At 43.9% G+C, this 22,441-nt stretch overlaps 1 protein-coding gene across 1 annotated transcript in view; it reads right to left on the reverse strand.

Moving 5' to 3' along the window:
• LOC308113075 (voltage-gated potassium channel subunit beta-2-like) overlaps positions 1 to 22,441 on the reverse strand; it is a 42,322-nt gene that overhangs the window by 13,671 nt on the left and 6,210 nt on the right. The window contains exons 5-6 of the mRNA XM_080469013.1: positions 1,897 to 1,976; positions 1,709 to 1,753 (exon numbers count right to left, since the gene is read on the reverse strand). Of these exons, the coding sequence (XP_080325139.1) occupies positions 1,709 to 1,753; positions 1,897 to 1,976 (125 nt within the window). The remainder of the gene's footprint in view (positions 1 to 1,708; positions 1,754 to 1,896; positions 1,977 to 22,441) is intronic.

The following is a 22,441-nucleotide window of genomic DNA, read 5'->3' on the forward strand; positions in this document are numbered from 1 at the left end:
ACACACAGACGGGCCATTTAGCATTACCAATTACAATCCCATGAATATTTTTGGAATGTGTGATGGAACCAGAGTCCCCCAAAGGAAACCTGTTCTCACACAAGCAAACTCCACAAACACTTACAGCTGGATTTGAACTCACAACCTTATGTCTTGCATTCACAAGATGACGGGTTATCAAGTGGTGAGTTTCTCCATGGAGACTTAAAAAGTTCAATACCTTGTGACCAAAACAATAAATGGTCATAACTCAGACGTTGTTCATTAACCTTCACATGCTGTCTCCTCTTTCCTGTCATGGTCTACTTCCTCAATAGTTTATTGACAAATCAATAATTCTATTGGCAGTTGGACTGAACAGAAGCTTGAACATGTCTCTTTTAACTGATTCTGGGTGTCTTAGATGTCCATCATTTTTATGTGTCACTTGTCAACTAGTTTGGACTGTAAATTAGATTTACGGCCTGGATGGACACGGACGTGTCTTGGACGTCTCTGGACGTTGCTTGCTCAGAGGGAATGAGCAGGAACGTTTGCAAAGCCCTCATTTGAAAACTCCCTGCGTGGGATGTGAGATTAGGATCCGTTTAACTTTAGTGAAAAACAAAACCTTGAGTTTTGGGTTTCTGTTTAAACGACCACAGCCACTGTAAACACAGCTTTTTGGAAATGGCTCCCAAGGTGGAACTTTTTGAAAATGCTCCTGTTCTGTCGTCATGGAAACAAGGGAAAACACAACTTTTTGAAAATGGTCCGACTCTGTCCATGGAAACAGGTGAAAATGCAACTTTTTGAAATGCTGCTAATGCGCATGCTCACCACGTTGGTAGTAACTAGTAGTTCTGCACATGCTCAGCTGGACGGTCAGAACAAAGTTTCCTCCGTGGTGTCATGACTCCCAGTCCATATTCTGGCCTTTGTACTTTTATTAATAACAATCCAACTTGGTAGTTTTATTTTGACAGTTACCATAATAACAATCAAACTTGATACTTTTATTTTGACAGTCACTGTAATAACAATCCAGCTTTGTGGTCTGTCCACTAAAAATGTATGTCCGTGTTCTCCCAGTGTTCATGTTTAGAGCTCACTTTTGTCTGCTGTGTGTGTGTGTGTGTGTGTGTGTGTGTGTGTGTGTGTGTGTGTGTGTGTGTGTGTGTGTGTGTGTGTGTGTGTGTGTGTGTGTGTGTGTGTGTGTGTGCTTTCAGTACTAAAACTAACAACAGCACCAACTAGCGGCCTGGCATGCTAACTACATTAGTTTAATCTTTTCCACCATTTTCGTAGAGACAGACATCTTTTCCAAAACGTTGCCATATAAACACGAAACCTTAATGAAATGAAAAAGCGAAAATGCTTTTTGCTTGAAATGTTGTCCTGGAAACGGGGCCTTTTTTCTCAAATAAAACATGTGCAGACTCAAGGTAAACGAAGATGCAGTGTGGTACTTTATACAGGAAGTCGGAGCCACTGTATTATCTACGTTTATATTGGAACACTGATGTCATTATCATTGCGTATCGATGTACAGTATGTGTGTGTGCTGTGTCGTGGTACCAGAGTTGATCCAATCTGCATTGCATTGAGTCGAGTAATAACTTCTACGCTAAAATCAGATCCTGGAAGAGTCTTTACAGGCAGAACAACATTGCATCTGTTAGCTGAGTTGATTTAACAAATGAAATCTGAAAAAACTTTACTACTTTACCGCCATCCTTTCTTCTTTATGACGCCTCCCAAAACCACTTCAGCCCTGGAAAGATTGGAGGAGTTTATCAATCCGTCTTACTCTTTCAGTCTATCGACACTGACACTGAGTCTAGGAAGTACCATCAGTCCATTTTTAGTCATGGATGAGTGATTCAGAGGGGTTTGAAGAGAGTAAATGTTACTGACTTGCCGGCACTGTAGACTTCAGCTGTGTCAAACAGGTTGATTCCGCTCTCATAAGCCAGAGTCAGCAACTCCTCGGCCACCTACAGACAACAGAGGAACGGACACGGCTCAGCAAAGTACCTCATTATGTAACAATACAATAAAATGTCACCTTCTTATGGAATTCTGCCAAATTTTGTAATAAAATATTATATATTGTAACTGTTACTACAAAATATCTGTAACTGCCACATTTTCGTTTCCATGTATTTTCTGTGTATTTTTTGTTGTTTATGGTTGGGCTCCACCAGGGGGCGCAGTGATACCAAGTGAGCCTTTGTTTGCCGAGAAGAGATAAGAGAAGAAGCTATCTTAAGTAGGAAGTGTGACGAGGCGTGGTACGGACGCCTAAGTTTAAAAGTTAAGTCAAAGTAAAAGTAAAAGTAGAGAGAAGAAAGAAGAAACCAAGTCCTAATTCCTCTATTGGTACTCAGCCAACCAGGTATTCCGTTTGTCTGTTTATTTGAGGTATAAGTTTTGCTGGTCAATCGTCTTTTTTTTTCATTTAAAGCTCATTATTGTCTTGTCTGTGCTTTTAGTTTCACGGTGGTGAATCAGTGCAAGGAGTCGGCTGATTCAATAAAGCCATCAGTGAGGAGACCACTTGTCTCCGTCCGTCCCTGGAGGAGTTATAGTGAAAGTGGGACTGATCTAAATGGAGTGGAGCTATGAGGGGGACAGTTGAGTTTGCAGCATGGGACCAGAAGCACACAGTAGGTACGTCCCAATTGTCCCTCCTAACTCCTTAACCATCGACTTCTCCTTCAGCCCGGAAGTGTTTTGTGTGGCGGCCATGATAAGGACTATCTGAATTCTCGTTTTCCAATACCTGTACTTGTCCATACTTGTGGTCTTGTGTACGTCATCAGTGGGAGACCAAGTACTGTTAACTGGAGTTAGTGAAAGGTGTTAGGAGAACCCTGTTACATGGCTGCAGTCACTAAAACAAGGCGAGCTCGACAGGTCAGAAATGTCAAAACTCACAAGACCGAGACAGACTGGAGCTCAACACTGACGAGAACCTCTCATGAAGGGACACAACTGACGTCCATCTCCTGTAAAAGGCCACAGCACAGTTTTCACAAATGTAGAAGTTTTTGGAGAAAGCCACGTCAGAGTCGTTCATTCAGTCAGAAAGGCTGTGTTTTGGTTGTCTCAAGCCAGGTCACCATTCAAAAAGCTGCACCAACCGTAATGTTTGTGAAAAGTGCAGTAAAAGACCTCCTACTTGTCTCCACGAAGGTAGACTTAAAGACACCGAAGAACAAGGACAACCACGAGATAGACTTAAACCAAGTAACAAAAGACAAAGTCAAACTAATCAAGTTCAAGAACAAGTTACCGCCACAGCCATGAGAAAAAGAGTTGCAAATCCAGAAAGTAAAACACAAACAGCTGCAATAATCGTTCCTGTTTGGATTTCATCTTCTGCAAAACCCAAAGAAATCCTTCTATACGCATTACTGGACTCACAAAGTGATACAACTTTGTTCTCAGTGAAGTTGCAGACTCGCTAGAGACAGACCAAGAACCTGTAAAACTAAAACTATCGACTATGGCTTCCCAGACCACAGTTGTTCAATCTCACAGACTACAAGATCTTCAAGTTTGTGGTTTTAACTCAAGCAAGAGAATCACTCTACCTCCAACATACATGTGAGAGTTTATTCCAGCCGACAAAGCTTCCATTCCAACGGATAAGGCATGGACTCATTTGGAACACCTACAATCAGAATCTGCACCTCTGCAAGATTGTGAAGTAGGATTGTTGATTGGATACAACTGCTCACAAGCACTCCTCCCAAGAGAAATGGTGTCAGGCAAAGAAGACCAGCCATACGCTCAGCGTACAGATCTGAGTTGGAGCATCTTTGGACAAAGTAATCCCTGTCTGAACTATGGAGACACGATTGGGATCAGTCATCACCTCATTGTTAAGAAGGTCATTCCAGAGTTCAAGCACTCAGTAAAGCAGAGAGTAAAAAAGTTATATTGTATGAAAATCACTACTTCCGGGTTAGCGGGAGCCGCGTTCGCCGATATCACTGTTTAAAATGTGTATATTTCTGATTATTTTTGATTGTGTTGCGCAACTGTTTTGATGATTGATTCCAGAAAGAAACTATTTTTATTTATGAACATGAACTGTTAATTTTGTGAAACTTGTGAGATTTTCTCCTGACCTTGTTTTCAGATGAGGTTTTTTTTTCTCCCCCCTCCTGCCCCAGTATTCCTCTGTGAGAGGTGGCAAGCTGATCCGGTAGGACCCTCTTTATTCTTTTTTGTTGCTTCCACCGGATACCCTTTTTGTTGGACTTCGATTCCCTTCCATTTTTTGAACTTTGTTTTTTGGGGAAAAGGATCTGATGAACTTATGAACTAAAAACTCTCGAAAAGAAAATAACCAAAACCAAACGAGCTGAGGAAAGGTCATACAGGTTTTTGTTGGTGAACCTTTTCATCTTGTAGGTATTGTTGTCATTGTTGTGTTTGTTATTGTTGTGTACACTTTAAACGTTAATTTATATTTATATGTTCAATTTGTTTAACTATTTTGTTTTTCAATATAATTCACCTAAAACCCTTATTTCTGTGTCTCCTGCTTTTCATTCACCCCAAGCTCCCATAACGAATCTGGTTCCATTGCATTACTAAGCTTTAACCTTATAACATAAATAAAGTAAGCGTTACACGTGGCAAGCTAGCCAGGAGCTTGGTGTATGAATGAAATATTGTGTACACATTTGATTTTGATTGTTTTTGTTCGGTACAATGATGGAATTTTTTGAAAAATCTGGGGTAGATATTTTGAAATGTGTCATAATTTCTGGTGTTACCCACCCTAGCAGAGATGATGAAATCTTTAGTGTTCTAAAGGAATACGGTCGTTATAAATTAATAGCCGTAAATGACGAGAAAAGCCCATTTTTTAAAAACCTGGTTGTCGAGTATACAACAAACTCAGCTATTGCTGAACTGAAAAAGATTCTTCCGTACACGCATATTTCAGAGCGAAACCCTGAATTAAAATTTCGCGTTAGTCTTCCTCAATTTGAGAGCGCGGTCACAGCCGAAGCAAAGGCAGATCCTCCTGATTACATGGAGGACCTTAAACATTTTGCCCGGAGGAGTGGACAGTCATTTGAGTGTGTGTTACAAAATGTGCTTTCTCAAATAAATAAGCACCTGATGTCCGTGGATATGGGGCCACCTAGTGGTATTAAAGAACAAGGGGAGGATTCAGTGCAAACTGTAGATCATGCAGCGCTCTTGCCTGGCCAGTAGGGGTCGCTCGCTGGAGCAACAGCACAACCAGCACTGTCACAAACTGCACCCAAACAATTCTCCCCAGAACAACAAGGACTACAGGCTCCATCACAAAGATTCTCACTCTCTCACGCTGATCTGAATCCACCTGACATACAGAGAGTCGTCGTGGAACACATAGTGAGAGCAGATGAGCTCACATCTCACTCAGTACCAAACTTAAGACTCCGTCCATTCTCTGGAAAAGTCCCCAAACCTGCAAATGAAACTGATAATGAAACATGGAGATCATACATAGAACTGTTGCTGGCTGAGGTGAACTTACCTCCAGTTCATGTCACCCGAAAGATCATTGAAAGTCCACTGTCTCCTGCTGCTGATGTTGTGAAGGGTCTGAAGTCTGACACATTACCATGTAAGTACTTACAGGTGTTGGACTCAGCATACTCCACAGTCCAAGATGGAGAAGAGCTGTTTGCCCAGTTTCTCAACACGCTTCAGGATTCTGGTGAAAGGTCCTCTAGTTATCTTCAGCGTCTGTTACTAACCATAAACACAGTCGTGAAGAGAGGCGGAGTCGCAGCAGCAGACATCAACAAGCATCTGTTGAGACAGTTCTGTAGAGGGTGCTGGGATAATGACATCATCACAAAGCTGCAGCTGGAACAGAAACGGGACAATCCACCGGCATTTGCAACGTTGCTCCTCCTCCTCAGGACTGAAGAGGACTGACAGTTGGCTAATGAGAGCCTAATGAAAAAAGATATCGGTTCCTCCAAGCAGCGTGCATCACTACATGCCCAGACGTGTTCCTGCAGCCATAATGATACAAAAACATCCTCATCCTCATCCATAGATGAACTGAAACAGCAAGTGCAGAAGCTGCAGCAACAAATGTCAACACTGCTCGCACAGCCGACATATACCTCTGTCAAAGCTCCCAGCCGCAACAAACCTTTTATGTCTCAGCCATCAAGCAGCAAGACGCAGAGCAGAAGACCCCGAGCCGGGTTTTGCTACAAATGTGGAGATGATGGCCACATTGCTACTAACAGCAAGCAACCAGCAAATCCAGGCCTGGTGCAACAAAAGAAACTTCGACTTCAGCAAAGACAAGGACAGTGGGACGGAAACAATAATCAGAAACAGTTAAACTAGATTCAGCCTCTTCTGTGGGACAAGCAGAGGCTGCAGCGACATCACAGCGTCCCAAACAGAGATCTCAACACCAGTTCAATACACTGCCAAGAGGACTCATCGGTACCAACTGCACTGCTCAAATCATCATTAAGGGAACCCCGATCAACTGTCTGCTGGATACGGGTTCACAAGTCACCACCATTCCTGACTCTTTCTACAATGCTCATCTATCAGACCATGAACTCAAACCTCTGGACAACCTTCTTGAAGTTGAAGGGGCAAATGGCCAAGTTGTGCCTTACCTGGGCTACATAAACCTGGACATCACGTTTCCTCCAGACTTCCTTGGGACTCCGATAGATGTGGCCACGTTGGCTTTGGTGGTGCCCAACGTCAAGACTCCCCAGCCGTTTATCTTGGTAGGAACAAATACTCTTGATACCATACATGCTCTATCCAGTGAACACAGTTCTAATTTCCACCCTGTTCCCTGTGGGTACCGTGCTGTCATGAAAATCCTGGAACATAGACACAAAATGAGCAGTGAGGAACATCATGGAATGGTTAGACTGCACAGCACTGCCCCACAACTCATTCCTGCTGGAGAAATCATCCTTCTGGAAGGCATCCCAGTTGAACATTCCCTGCAAGCAGAAAAAGCGGTCATGATTGATCATACTTCCTCATTCAACTTACCTGGAGGATTAATGGTACAGTCCTGTCTTGTTGATTTCCCTGGTTCTCATCCTGTGTTCTTGCCCGTTCCTGTGAAAAACGAGTCAGACCATGATGTGATCCTACCTCCTCGTACCATGCTTGCTGAAATAAGTGCTTTCCAATCGGTGTCCTGTGCTGCTCACACTACTTCAGACCACAGTCCATCCAACTCTCCTGAGCCATTGTTCAATAATAACTTTGAAAACTCTCCTCTCACTGCTGAGTGGAAAAACAGAATCATTGCAAAACTCAAGAGCATTCCAGAAGTTTTTGCAAAACTTGATATGGATTTTGGAAAAACGGACAGGGTAAAGCATCAGATAAAGCTCCTTGATCCAACACCATTCAAACAGAGACCTCGACCCATACATCCTCAAGATTTGGATGCCGTCAGGAAACATCTGCAAGACCTTTCGCCTCACCAATCGTGGTTGTCAGGAAGAAGAACGGAAGTGTCAGGCTTTGTATTGATTACAGGAAGCTCAACGTACAGACAATCAAAGATGCATATGCTCTTCCCAAACTCGAAGACACATTCACAGCGCTAACGGGTTCTCAGTGGTTCTCGGTTTTGGACTTAAAGTCCGGGTATTATCAAATAGAAATGGACGAACAGGACAAATGTAAAACTGCCTTTGTGTGCCCACTCGGATTTTGGGAATTTAATCGAATGCCCCAAGGGGTCACCAATGCGCCGTCAACGTTTCAACACTTGATGGAAAAGTGCGTCGGAGAGATGAACTTGAAAGAGATGCTTCTATTCATCGATGACCTCATTGTCTTTGCCCCCACATTGGAGGAACATGAGGCAAGACTGATGAGAGTCCTGAAACGCCTCAAGGATTTTGGGCTGAAACTTTCAGTTGAGAGATGCTCCTTTTTCCAGACCTCCATACGATACTTGGGACACATTGTGTCAAAGCACGGCGTGGAAACGGATCCTGACAAGATCGAAGCCCTGAGAACCTGGCCTGTCCCTAAAACCTTAAAAGAACTCTGATCATTCCTAGGATTTTCCAGATATTACCGGAGATTTGTGCAAGGATACTCCACTATTGTGAAGCCGCTCCATGTACTTACATCTGGATATCCACCATCACAAAAGAAATTAAAGCCCTTGGTCAAACCTGAACTCTACCTCAATCCCAAAGAGCCCTTTGGTGGTTGCTGGACATCTGCCTGCCAAGAAGCATTCAAGGCCATAAAAGAAAAACTTACCTCAACTGCAGTGCTTGCTTTCGCCAATCCACAGAAGCCCTACATTTTACACACCGACGGCAGTTCCACCGGGCTAGGTGCTGTATTATATCAAGAGCAGGATGGCCAAAAGAGAGTTATTGCTTATGCCAGCTGAGGACTGTCGAAAAGTGAGTCAAGATATCCAGCGCACACGCTGGAGTTCCTCGCCTTAAAATGGGCCGTCACCGAGAAATTTAACGATTATCTGTACGGGACAGATTTCACTAGAGTAACTGACAGTAATCCGTGAACGTACCTCCTCACTTCAGCCAAACTCGACGCTACGAGCTACCGCTGGTTGGCTGCTCTCTCCACCTACACCTTCAAGATCACTTAGTGGGCTGGAAAGCAAAATGCAGATGCAGATGGTCTTTTGCGCAGACCTCATGGAGAACTCTTACTCGACCTGATGTCTCAGAAAGAAAAGGAAAGAATTCTCAGGTTCACTGAGCAACATCTTGAAAGTCCCAATGTCATATCCATTGATCAACACACGGTTCAAGCTCTTTCAGATCGACAGCTGATATGTAGAGCTCCCGATTCAACTCCTGATTATGCACTCGGACATTATCATTCAAATGTTCAACACCAAGGTTGTGGAATGACGATGTATGACGAACGATTGGTGGATCCTGGAAGCAGGAGGTTCCCCCTGTAAATGAGATGTTGCATCTCAAGGGGCTTTCCTCTAAATAAATTCAAATTCAAGCAGCTGTGCAGTTTCATCATACATCTTCAAATGTGTTAAGTGTCGCAAATACAGAAGGGAAACAGAGAACCAAAGGAACCAACTTGGATGACGTCATCAGGACAAGACACGGGTTGCTAAACGCTTCTTGGATCGTCCAACAAATATTATGATTTCTATGCAAACTTTAATCTACATCTGCCTCTGCTGTGTACAAAACGGTGCCCGAAACCCCACTTCGACGTTTTGAACGGCTGTTGTTCGCGTCGTGATAGCACACCGGGAAAACGGCATTGCTGTCAGATATTTCTGATCACTTTCCTATTGTTCTGTTCATCGATCTTGAAACCAATTCTGGGGATCAACCTAGCAAACTCACTCCTAAACGGAACGTAAAAGTTTTAACAGAAAAATACTTTAATAGATTATCTGAAAAACTCAGGCACAAAACGTGGGATTCCATCTCCAGAAGAAGCCTATAATGCTTTTATCAATGAAATAGCTGACAGCATTAACACAACAATACCAGAACAAATATCAAAACTGATACAAACGAGTGTAACGCCTGGCTCACTAAGGGTACACTGAAATCAATCAATAAGAAATATAAGCTCTATAAACGCTACATCAAAAGTCCAACTGATAGAAATAAAGAACAGTATACCAAATATAAAAATAAACTAACTAATGTGATACGAGCAAGAAAGCGGAGCTATTATACTGATCGTATTAAAGCTTCTCATGGTGATCAAAAGCAATGCTGGAAAGTATTAAATAATGTGCTCAGCCGGGGTAAAAAATCTACTGTCCTTCCTGACATCAAAATCAAACCAAATGACAACTACTATCCCAATGATGACGATCTTGCCAAGCAGTTTTAACAATTACTTCAATTCTATTGGTTAAATGCTTTTGAAAAACTTAACTCCACAAGAGGGAACCACATACCAACATCACCTCAAAGGTAACTATTTAAACATATTTTTTCTAACACCTACTGATCCATCTGAGGTTATCTAAATTGTCATGAACATGAACAGTTCCCACACTGCTGGTATGGATGATGTATGTCGTAAAATTGTCAAATGTATTGTACATGAAATTGTAGAGCTGCTTGTCTATTGTATAAATCTGTCTCTGCTCCATGGAGTGGTACCTAAAATCAGTAAGATTGCAAAAATTATACCAATTCACAAAGTTGGTGATAAAAAGAACTTACGACCTATATCCATTTCACCAACATTTTCAAAGGTACTTGAGAGAGTTGTGTACAATAGACTTAGTGGCGACTTGGATAAACTAGATAAACTCGTCCCATCCCAATATGGCTTCAGGAAGAAAAATACCACTTGTATGGCAAATCCTTGATCTAAGTGAACAAATCAATGACACTATTGATAAAGGTCAGTGTGGATCAAAAGCGTTTGATACCATTGACTTTGACATTTTATTGGGTAAATTTCAACATTATGGAGTCAGAGGGTTCAGAAGTTAGTTATGCAATATGTGCAAATAAATAACAGCAAATCTATAAGTGCTTGCAGAGTTCCACAGGGCGCCATATTGGGACCACTTCTCTTTATGTTATATGTAGATGACTTTGTGAATTCATTAATTATTCTCCACAAAGTAATCTTTATTTCTGTCACACTGACAGCCTCCAAACTATTTCAAATTGTGAATTAGTCAAAGTAGACAATTGGTCTAAATGTAATAAATTATCCATAAATACAAATAAAACAAATTTTATTATATTTCATTCAAATAGGAGCAATTAAAATATTGAAAAAATACAGATTGAAATAAATGGCAGAGCAAATGAGAGAGTCGAGAGTACTAAATTCCTCGGAGTATACATAGATGTATTTAAAAAAATTTAAAAACACATTGAATACCTAATGAATAAATTATATAATATGTAGGTCTATCTTTCAAGTTGAGGCATTTTCTTCCTCTTGAAGCTCTCCAAACTCTGTATCGGTCTCTATTTGAACCGTTTATAAATTATTGCAATGTCATATGGTGCAACACATATCCTTGTTATCTTGAAAAACTGGAGATTCTTCAGAAGAAAGTTATACGTGTTATATCATGGGCAGATTTTAACACTCCCTCAGATCCTCTTTTTTATAGGTTCAAGCTCCTGAAGCTCAAGTCTAGTGAGCGCTCCTTCTCATAAACAACACCAGAAGGAAACCTTTATCAAGAGGGACAAACCGTCATCTAAAGTGAACCAGCTTTAGTGTAGAATGTGGAGGCCCGGAGATCTGGAATGAGATTGATAGTACTATACAGTAACCACGTTCTCTAACACATTTAAAAAGCTTTTTAAACAAAAATTATTGCTACGTTATACTTCATATAACCCCATATGGCTGATGATTAACATTGGTCGCATGTTGGCCTGGCCCTAGAATACATGGGAAATTTTGTAAACCTGAAGATGTAACTATGTATGTATGTAAATCTGATTTGAATATTGTGATGTGTAGAGGCTGGATGGGTGAATTTCACAGGCTCCTTTCTGTAAATGTGATCCTGTTGGTTGGTGGTTGTGGGTTAATTTTTTGCAATTTCGGTTTTCCTTTTGTGATTCTGCGTCTTGTTGTTTCTATATTTTGGTTGTATGTGTATTTAAACTCCCCCTTAAACTGCTACCTTATTGTGGTGGGGGAGTTTGAGTACCCGAATGATCCTAGGAGCTACGTTGTCGGGGGGCTTGCCCCCAGTAGGGTCTCCCAAGGCAAACTGGTCCTAGATGACGAATCAGAACAAAAGCAGTTCAACAAGCTCCGTAGGGTCGCTGGGCGCACCGTCAGAGATAGGGTGAGGAGCTCAGTCACCAGGGAGGAGCTCGGAGTAGAGCCACTGCTCCTCCACATCCAGAGGAGCCAGCTGAGGCTCCGGCATCTGTTTCAGATGCCCCCCCACGCCTCCCTAGGGAGGTGTTCCGGGCATGTCCCTCCGGTAGGAGGCCTCGGGGCAGACCTAGTACACGCTGGAGAGACTATGTCTCTCGGCTGGCCTGGGAACACCTTGGGGTCCCACCAGAAGAGCTGGAGGACGTGTCTGGGACGAGGGAAGTCTGGGCATCCCTGCTTAGACTGCTGCCCCCGCGACCCGGCCCCGGATAAGCGGAAGAAAATGGATGGATGGATGGATGGATTGATGTATTTAAACTGTGGGTCCCTGTCCATAAGCATTGCGCTTCTGGGGATTACCCGTTTACAAAACGGATTTCAATGTCAACAAAACTAAATGATATAAAAAGTCACGTTTTGTAAATAAATAATTAAATAAATGAAAATAGGTTAAACTGAGAAAGGTTAAACTTTTGGTTAGTGAAACAAACACATGACAGACCTGGTAAACTCAAGACGAAGACGGTTTCATTAGAACGACCTCTACACAAGGTTATTGTTTTGCTGAAGCAGACTAAGGTTTTACTGTTATTTTTTCATGTTCAGACTATATAGCAGTTTGATTTAAGTGATAAAAATCGCACAGTGAGAAGTGTGAGATTTGGTGGCAGTGTAACTGCCACATTTTCGTTTACATGTATTTTGTTGTTTATGGTTGGGCTCCACTAGGGGGCGCAGTGATACCAAGTAAGCCTTTGTGTGCCGAGAGGAGATAAAAGAAGAAGTGATCTTAAGTAGGAAGTGTGACGAGGCATGTACTGACGGCAAAGTTTAAAAGTTAATGAATTCCGCGTGTTCGTTGATCCAGGAGAGGCAGAAACAAAGTTGGTTTCTCAATAGAGAATTTATTGATCACGCAAGCAAGCCATTACAAAATGAACATACCAAAGATTTGCAGAATACGAGCTCGGTCCGTTCTTCCTAGCAAACCAACAGCATGCACCCTGGCTTGCATCGAAGAAGAGCTCCAACTTCCTGCAAACAGGGTCCTTTGTGTGGTTGGATGAAACGCCCCCTCTCCTATTCGCTCCCGCCCGTGTTGCTGGGCAGAACATCTGACTTATCTGACTCCAAACTGGTTGAGACTGGTTTCTGCAGATAGTCTTTATCTGGTGTTCTACTCCCTAAGTTTCAGTTATACACCCTTACTTCTCAGAACTCAATAACATCCTTGTTTCTCAGAATCGAGTCATCATTATCATATACAGAGACCTCAAGCTGGAGTGTTTGTTCAAGCAGAGAAATACTGAGTATAAAACAATATGATCAAACTAGCATATATCGTCAAAACCAAGTCCTAATAGACCTTTGTCACGACAACAGGAAGTAGCGTCTCAAGGAGCTCGGTCACTTCCTGTTTGTGCCGGTCTCATTGAAAATGGACCTTATCTTTTCACCGACGCCCCTGAACTTGCTAGCTTTTTCATTGGCTGATGCGGAGGCCATCGCAGCGGGGAATACACGAACAAATAACCCGGTTCCAACTCCTCACTGCCTGCCCCGGTCCCATGTCCCGAAGAACCTGATGGCAGCTGAATATGTGTTTATTCGGCATGACGCTCACCGTACCCCTCTTCAGCCGTCGTATGACGGCCCGTTTCACGTCCTGGAAGCGGGGCCAAAGAACTTTGTGGTGGACATGGGGGGTAAACGGGTCCGGGTTTCAGTGAACCGGCTGAAACCTGCTCATGTCATGCCGGAGCAGCCAGTGGAGGTGGCGCAACCCCCGAGACGTGAGCGCCCCCCAAAGTTGTCAGCTGCCACTGCGTCCCCTGCACCTGCACTAACCCCGGTGCCGGTACTGGCACCTACTCCTGTGGTGGTGCAACGCAGCCGTTATGGTCGGGTGTGCATACCTCCCAAATGAGACTAAAAAACTGTTTTATTTTGTGGTTTTTTTGTGTTGTGCCATTCTGATTGTTTGGGGGGACACGAACATTACCGGTTCACTGAAATGTCAGAAGACATAAACATGCAATGTGCAGCCCTGGCGATCATTAGGCGATATAGGCAAACTCTAACTGTGCTGTGGCCTCCAGGGGGCGCCACCAAATCTGGGAAGAAAAAAAACAAACTCACCTTCAATATAATTGTGATTAAACTGGTTATTACTATCAAGTCTTAAAATAATAAAGCTCACATTGATTCCAATGTAAAGCAATTCCTAATTACTATCACTGCAAATGATAATACCAAATAAAGTCCTTTTGAATGAAGTCATTTGATTTAGTTTTTGTATATAGTTCATGCAATGTGTGCAATATATGTAGCTCATGTGCAGAGTTACTGTGTTCAAGCTGTTTGGTTATTTATATACTTTATTTTTCATTCATTCATTTTTGTTCGTTTCATGAAAGCAAATGCATTTTTCACAACAGTGTACCCTAAAGCTCCAGAAACACCTCCATTCTTGGAAGGGAACTGTCCGGTCTCTGGCCGTTTTCCAGTTCTTAGAGCGCCAGTGTGTACTCTCCTACGTCGGCGCCAGATTATTGTCTTCACCTCGTAGCTCCTCGTCAAGACTACCTATGCTCCCGTGTCCTGTCGTCTACTCGTCCACTCGTCCACGGTTCCTCTCTCTGGATTCACCTCACGCGTGCTGGAAAAGGGTTTTTGGGTCCAGTTCTGAAAACCGTAAAAGAATAATCTGGCCACAATAGACCCAGCCGACCAGGAATCAGATGCTAACGTTAACTCCCTGCGTTATGCTATCTCCTCCCAGGGAATCGTGCTCGGGCAGCATGATCAGACCCTCCGCGGTCTAGTCGATTCAGTTCAAATGATTTCAGCAAGCCTCAATCGGGTGGAGGCTCAGCTACAACCCGTTCAGCCTGTCTCTACCTTCCCGGCTAACCCTGTTGTCCCCCCCTCTAGTCCAGTTCAACCTCGTGAACCGTTTGTTCCGGCCCCGGAGAGATACAACGGCAAACTGGGTGATTGTAGATCCTTTTTATTCCAATGCTCACTCGTGTTCGAGACACAACCACTAACGTATGCTAGTGACCGCTCTAAAATTGCTTATGTATTGGGGTTACTTTCGGGCAGAGCGAGAGCGTGGGGAACAGCTTTTTGGCACAATCCTCTTACCAACCACGTAGAGTACAAACGTTTTTCTGAGGACATGATCTCCGTGTTTGATCACTCTGTGGCCAGCAAAGATAGAGGCAATCAGCTACTCTGTCTTAGTCAAGGTTCCTGTAGCGTGGCTGAGTACTCCATTGACTTTCGCACACTAGCAGCGGAGCTCGGTTGGGGCGATCAGGTCTTACAAAAGATTTTCGTAAAAGGGTTAAACAGGGCAGTTAAGGATAGCATGGTGGGTCGTCCGGAGACGGTCAATTTACAGGAGCTCATCACGCTTGCTATTAAGATTGACAACCGCATTCGAGAGAGGGGACGTGAAGGACCTCAAGAAGCATCACTAAAACAGGTTGGTTCTTCGTCCTCTAGTTTGGTTCGAAGAGACATTCCTCGTTCCGAAGACCAACCGGAAGTCCCCATGCAGTTGGGACGTAGTCGGCTAACACCTGCTGAGAGAAATAGACGTTTCCAGCTAAGACTATGTTTCTATTGTGGCGAGGAGGGACATCGCTTGACTAACTGTCCGAGTCGGTTAAACTAGCACACTCACCAGTGGCAACCGGGGTTCTGGTGATAGAGACGCCGTACTCGATTCTCCCCATAAACGTCTCAATTTGGAGGCGAGCATTATGGTAGATGGCAAGCCTTTAACCATGTTAGCTCTTGTCGATTCTGGTGCAGATTTGAATTTCATTGATTGTGAATTGGTTCGACAAGCCGGTATTTCTGTTCTTCCCATCTCCCAAGCTCTTAAGGTCGACGCTTTAAATGGCCAACCATTGGCCCGGATTGAGAACGAGACCCCTCCGTTATCACTTCAACTAGCCGGTAATCACCATGAACAATTGGCGTTTCATATAATGCCCTCTGCTCATGCCCCCATCGTCCTAGGTCTCCCATGGCTTCAGCTTCATAATCCCCAAATTGACTGGGCAGCTGGGAAGATTACTAGCTGGAGTGACTTCTGTCACGCCAAGTGCCTCACTTCAGCATCTCCCTCGTGTAAGTCTCTTAATGGTTCTATTTCCTCGGTGCCCCCTGACTTGTCCTCAGTCTCCTCGGTTTATCACCATCTCGGTGAGGTTTTTAGTAAAGAGAAGGCTCTCTCACTCCCCCCTCAGACCTTATGATTGTGCCATCGACCTGATCCCGGGGGCCCCGTTTCCTACCAGCCGTCTTTACAACCTGTCAGCTCCCGAGAGAGAGGCTATGGAGGGTTACATCACAGCGTCCCTCAATTCAGGTTTTATTCGCCCCTCGTCCTCTCCACTCGGTGCTGGCTTCTTTTTCATCGATAAGAAAGACAAAACCCTCCGGCCGTCCATTGATTACAGAGGCCTCAATAACATCACAGTTAAGAACAAGTACCCGTTACCTCTTATCAGTTCCGCGTTCGAACCCCTTCAGGGCGCGACCATCTTCACAAAGCTCGACCTTCGCAATGCCTATCATCTCGTCCGCATCAATGAGGGGGATGAGTGGAAGACGGCGTTTAACTCTCCTTTGGGACACTTCGAGTATCGAGTTATGCCGTTTGGGTTAACCAATGCCCCCGCCGTTTTTCAGGCATTAATCAATGACATTCTCAGGGACTTCCTGAATCACTGTGTTTGTCTACTTGGATGACATTTAAAATTTTTCTCGCACCCTAGAAGAACACGTCGTGCATGTGCAGAAGGTTCTGCAGAGACTAGTGATGAACAGACTTTTTGTGAAAGCTGAAAAATGTGAATTTCACACATCTTCAGTCTCGTTTCTTGGATATATCCTGGAGAGCGGGCAGGTGAGACCTGATCCTGCAAAAATCAAGGCAGTGATGGAGTGGGACACACCTACATCTCGCAAACAACTACAGAGATTCCTGGGCTTCGCCAACTTCTACCGACGATTCATCCGCAACTACAGTCAGGTTGTAGCACCCCTAACCCAACTTACTTCTCTCACTGTGCCTTTTTTTTGGTCTCCTGCAGCGGAGAGGGCGTTTTTGGACCTCAAGACAAGGTTTTCGTCCGCACCTATTCTTGTGCACCCGGATATTAAGAGACAGTTCATCATGGAGGTGGACGCTTCAGACATTGTTGTGGGGGCCGTGCGGTCACAAAGGTCTTCTGGCGACCAAAAACTTCACCCGTGTGCCTTCTTTTCACGCAAGCTGTCACCCGCGGAGAGGAATTATGACGTCGGCAACCGGGAGCTGTTAGCGGTGAGCTAGCACTGGAGGAGTGGCGGCATTGGTTAGAAGGGGCAGAGACACCGTTTGTTGTCTGCTCAGACCATAAGAACGTGTCTTATATTTAGACTTCTAAAAGACTTAACTCCCGCCAAGCCCGTTGGGCACTGTTTTTTACGAGGTTTCATTTCACGGTCACTTACAGACCTGGGAGCAAAAACATCAAACCGGATGCTCTCTCTAGACAGTTTTCCGAGGACAAAGAGACTCCGAGCTCACCCGACACGATTTTACCCTCATCATGCCTGGTGGCCTCTGCGACGTGGGAAATCGAGTCGGTGGTCCGTAATGCTCAGAGGTCTCACCCCGATCTTGGAGGGGGTCCTAATAACTGCTTGTTTGTTCCTGACCTAGTCCGTTCATAGGTTCTTCAGTGGGGACATTCATCAAAGATCGCCTGTCATCCTGGTGTTTCTCGGACTACTGACTTCATCAGGAGGCACTTCTGGTGGCCGTCCATGAACAAAGACATTAAGGAGTTTGTTTTTGCTTGTTCCGTCTGTGCCCGGAGCAAAGCGTCTCATCGTCCACCGTCGGGTCTCCTTCATCCGCTTCCTGTGTCTGGCCGGCCGTGGTCTCACATAGCTTTGGACTTCATCACCGGGTTACCTACCTCCGAGGGTAATACAGTCATTCTTACCATTGTTGATCGTTTTTCTAAGTCGGCACATTTTGTTGCACTCCCTAAGTTGCCCTCTGCTTCCGAGACCGCTGAACTGCTCACAGTTCATGTCTTTAGGTTGCATGGCATCCCGTCTGACATTGTCTCTGATTGAGGTCCACAGTTGACGTCTCAAGTCTGGAAGGATTTCCGTCAGGCACTAGGAGCCAGGGTTAGCATGTCTTCTGGTTATCATCCGCAATCCAACGGCCAAACAGAGAGGGCCAATCAGGACCTGGAGGCCATGCTCCATTGTGTTTGCGCCCAAAAGCCTGACAAATGGAGTCAGCACCTGTCATAGGTGGAGTATGCCCATAACTCCCACACGTCCTCGGCCACAGGTATGGCACCTTTTCAGTGCACACTTGGAAATGTACCTCCGTTATTCCCTAGCCAGGAACCAGACATTGCCGTTCCGTCCGTCCAAAGCCACCAGCGGCGGATACGCAGGACTTTGAGGGAGGCGCGAGCTGCCTTATTGAAGACACGGGAGCGTAACCAGAGGTTGGCGGACCGTCACAGGATTCCGGCGCCTACCTATACTCCTGGTCAAAAGGTTTGCCTCAATTCAAAGGACATTCCGCTGAGCATTTCCTCAAGGAAGTTAGGCCCCCGGTTTATTGGCCCTTACAAAGTGTTAGAAATCGTTAACCCTTCTGCTGTGCGTCTCAGACTTCCCCCTGCTCTAAGAATCCATCCGACATTCCACGTTTCTCAACACCAGTGTGTTGAGCCCTCCTGCCGTTGCCCCTCCGCCCCCCCGACTCATCGATGGCCATCCGGCCTTCACGGTGAACAAGGTGATGAATATTCGGCGCAGGGGGCGCGGGTTCCAGTTTTTGGTGGACTGGGTGGGGTACGGTCCTGAGGAGCGCAGCTGGCTTTCTAGGGCTCTGATTTTGGATCACTCTGTGATTTGGGACTTTTATCGGGCCAACCCAGGTAAACCAGGTGGACCGCCAGGAGGCGGTCGTTGAGGGGGGGGTACTGTCATGATCTGGGGTTTTGGTGCTTTCCACGTGTGTTTTGTTGTCTGTTTTCCCTGTCTGTCTGCTCTTCCTGTGTCCCCCCTTCCCCCCCGGAGCTAGATTGCTTTCACAGGTGTGGATGATCATCATCAGCTCCACTATTTAAGCCGGCTCTCTCCAGGCAGTCGGCGCCAGATTATTGTCTTCACCTCGTGGCTGCTCGTCAAGACTACCTATGCTCCCGTGTCCTGTCGTCTACTCGTCCCCGGTTCCTCTCTCTGGATTCACCTCACGCGTGCTGGAAAAGGGTTTTTGGGTCCAGTTCTGAAAACCGTAACAAGAACCTCCAGCAGAACCAGTAGAAGACATTTGTACAACTGAGATAAAACAATATGGCCAGTAGTACCTTCACCTCTCAGTCAAGTTAAATAGTTTTAAACAGGATCTTTCCCTTCAGCAGCAAATATAAATGTACATGAACACTGTTAGATTTACACTAAAACATTTAGATCTCATGTTTAACCACAGTAGAGAACCACAGCCAGCCTCGTCTCAATCTGGATCCACAATCTCTGAAAACCTCAGAACAAATGTTCTAGTCAGCGTGATCTGGAAATATCAACTTAACAACATTTAAAAAACTATATTCTGGCCTAAAATACTCTTGAAACTACACTCTGTTAAACAATGATGCTAATATTTCAGATCTTTTACTCACTGTGTGTTTCCTCCTCCGGCTTCTCTTGCCAAATGCATTATGGGTAAATTGGCTTCCCAAGCCTGCACAGGTCAGTGTCAATGTATCCTTGATAAAGTGGGCGGAGCGAGAACACATCCGGGTACTCCATGTGTACTCGGTGAGAAACGGCCTAAGAGTTGGAACAGTACTTGGTCTCCCACTGATGACGTTTCACGGGTACACCAGAGCACAAGTATGGAGAAGTATGGGTATTGGAGAGCAGCCACTGTGTCTGTCTGCCTCGTTGTGTCTCACCTCATGTTTTTAATTAACTAATGACCTCCTCCCTCTGTGTGCTCCCGTTATTATGAGTTCCACCAGTGTCCTCCCTCTCCCTGTGCATCTAAATCCTCTCCCTCTGCAGTCTGGGTCGGTTGTCTTGTTGCTCCCATTTCCCGTTTCCCCTGCGGTTTCCTGGTGTTGCCTGGACGTTTTGGACAAGAAACCTGATTTTATGGAACTCCATGAGTCTGCCTTTGGGTCCATCCTCACACGCCCTGACAGCAACAACCATAAGAAAAAAACAACTTATTGTTACCTGCCCCTTACTTAGGAAAAATAAATGTAAAAAAAAATTATAATTCCAGAAGCCTGCACTTTGCACAGTGATTGTAGAACACACAACGAACTAACAAACAAAACCCATCCAGTATAAATTTATAGTGACCCAGTTTATTTTCAGTCCATAACAACATTTTCTGCATATGTCCATTTTTGTAAATTGACAAATATTATTACAACCTTTGAAATCCTGTATTTGGGGATCCAGATTTGTACACCCACTGAAATACACATTTGATTCAAATTAGTTGGAGCAACTTGGTGCTTAAAGTCCAATCTCCTCCTATGATTGTCATTTTCTGAAGTGAACACAAATAACTTTTGCAGGGTTGCTGGTAAAATTCTATTTTGGGCTTTGAGCATGATTAGCAGTGCCTGTAATTCTATTAATTTTGTAACTTTTATTAACCCTGATTCAACAAATAAACTCTCGGTACGTTCTCTGAATCTGACTATGGATGATTCCAATTGCTCTTTTCTGCAGTATGAACAGAGGCATTATATTGCTCTTGTATTGTTACCCCACAGTACTGCACAGTAACTAAAGTAAGGCAATATGAGTGAACAATAATAACATTACAAAACATTAAAAATATTGAAGTTTTTTAAACATACTATTCGTGTGATTTCTGTCAAATTGTCGTCTAATATGATTCCTAAAATTCTAAACTCTGATATCCTCCCAATATTATCAATAGATAATGTAGTTTCATCTTTATTCCTTTTAACAAACTCCACACATGTTATTTTACATTTAACTTCTTTACATTTAACCAGTTTTTGAGTTTCACCATTTCAATGTCAATGTCTGCTTCTCACTGCTGTCCTTCAACACTGCAAGGTGAGGCGGAGAGTTTAAAAACAGCGCCTCTGAGAATCGGTACGCTCAGCGCACCAATAATGATTTCGGGGGGTGGGGTCAGGCTGGCTGCCACAACATGTGGGGTACGTCTGAAAAGTCCCTCCTATCTCCTTATCTATGGACTTTACCTTAACCCCTGGATGACATCACAGAGTTAAGGAAATGTGTTAAGCGGCTTCCTAAAGGAGTTAGTGAAAGGTGTTAGGAGGCTTCCTAAAGGAGTTAGTGAAAGGTGTTAGGAGACTTCCTAAAGGAGTTAGTGAAAGGTGTTAGGAGACTTCCTAAAGGAGTTAGTGAAAGGTGTTAGGAGGCTTCCTAAAGGAGTTAGTGAAAGGTGTTAGGAGGCTTCCTAAAGGAGTTAAGGAAAGGTGTTAGGAGGCTTCCTAAAGGAGTTAGTGAAAGGTGTTAGGAGGCTTCCTAAAGGAGTTAGTAAAAGGTGTTAGGAGGCTTCCTAAAGGAGTTAGTGAAAGGTGTTAGGAGACTTCCTAAAGGAGTTAGTGAAAGGTGTTAGGAGACTTCCTAAAGGAGTTAGTGAAAGGTGTTAGGAGGCTTCCTAAAGGAGTTAGTGAAAGGTGTTAGGTGACTTCCTAAAGGAGTTAGTGAAAGGTGTTAGGAGGCTTCCTAAAGGAGTTAGTAAAAGGTGTTAGGAGGCTTCCTAAAGGAGTTAAGGAAAGGTGTTAGGAGGCTTCCTAAAGGAGTTAAGGAAAGGTGTTAGGAGGCTTCCTAAAGGAGTTAGTGAAAGGTGTTAGGAGACTTCCTAAAGGAGTTAGTGAAAGGTGTTAGGTGACTTCCTAAAGGAGTTAGTGAAAGGTGTTAGGAGGCTTCCTAAAGGAGTTAGTGAAAGGTGTTAGGAGGCTTCCTAAAGGAGTTAGGAAAGGTGTTAGGAGGCTTCCTAAAGGAGTTAGTGAAAGGTGTTAGGAGGCTTACTAAAGGAGTTAGTGAAAGGTGTTAGGAGGCTTCCTAAAGGAGTTAGTGAAAGGTGTTAGGAGACTTCCTAAAGGAGTTAGTGAAAGGTGTTAGGAGACTTCCTAAAGGAGTTAGTGAAAGGTGTTAGGAGTTTTTAATAATGAAAAGGGGCACCACCAGATAAACTGGAAATAGCTAATGCCAAAATATCAGTCTCGTTTGTAAAAGGTTTATTTAGGTTAGTTAATATTTCTGTGTAAAATATAACAATCTTAATAAAAGCACAGACTGTTACAAATGAGACTGATATTTTGGTATTAGCTATTTACAGTTTATCTGGTGGTGCCCCTTTTCATTATTAATACGTAAATAACAAATTTATGCAAATTTAAAAAAATAATTATTAATAAATTATTTTGGATAATTCATTCATTTTTAAGTAATTACTCAATTACTTTAGGAGTTTTTGCTTAACATTTTGCTTAAAAAATGCAGCATTTTGCGCAGTACCCCAAGAAAATAAAGT

The sequence above is a fragment of the Lipophrys pholis genome (genome assembly GCF_963383615.2).
Source record: "Lipophrys pholis genome assembly, chromosome: 8".
Lineage (NCBI taxonomy): Eukaryota > Metazoa > Chordata > Actinopteri > Blenniiformes > Blenniidae > Lipophrys > Lipophrys pholis.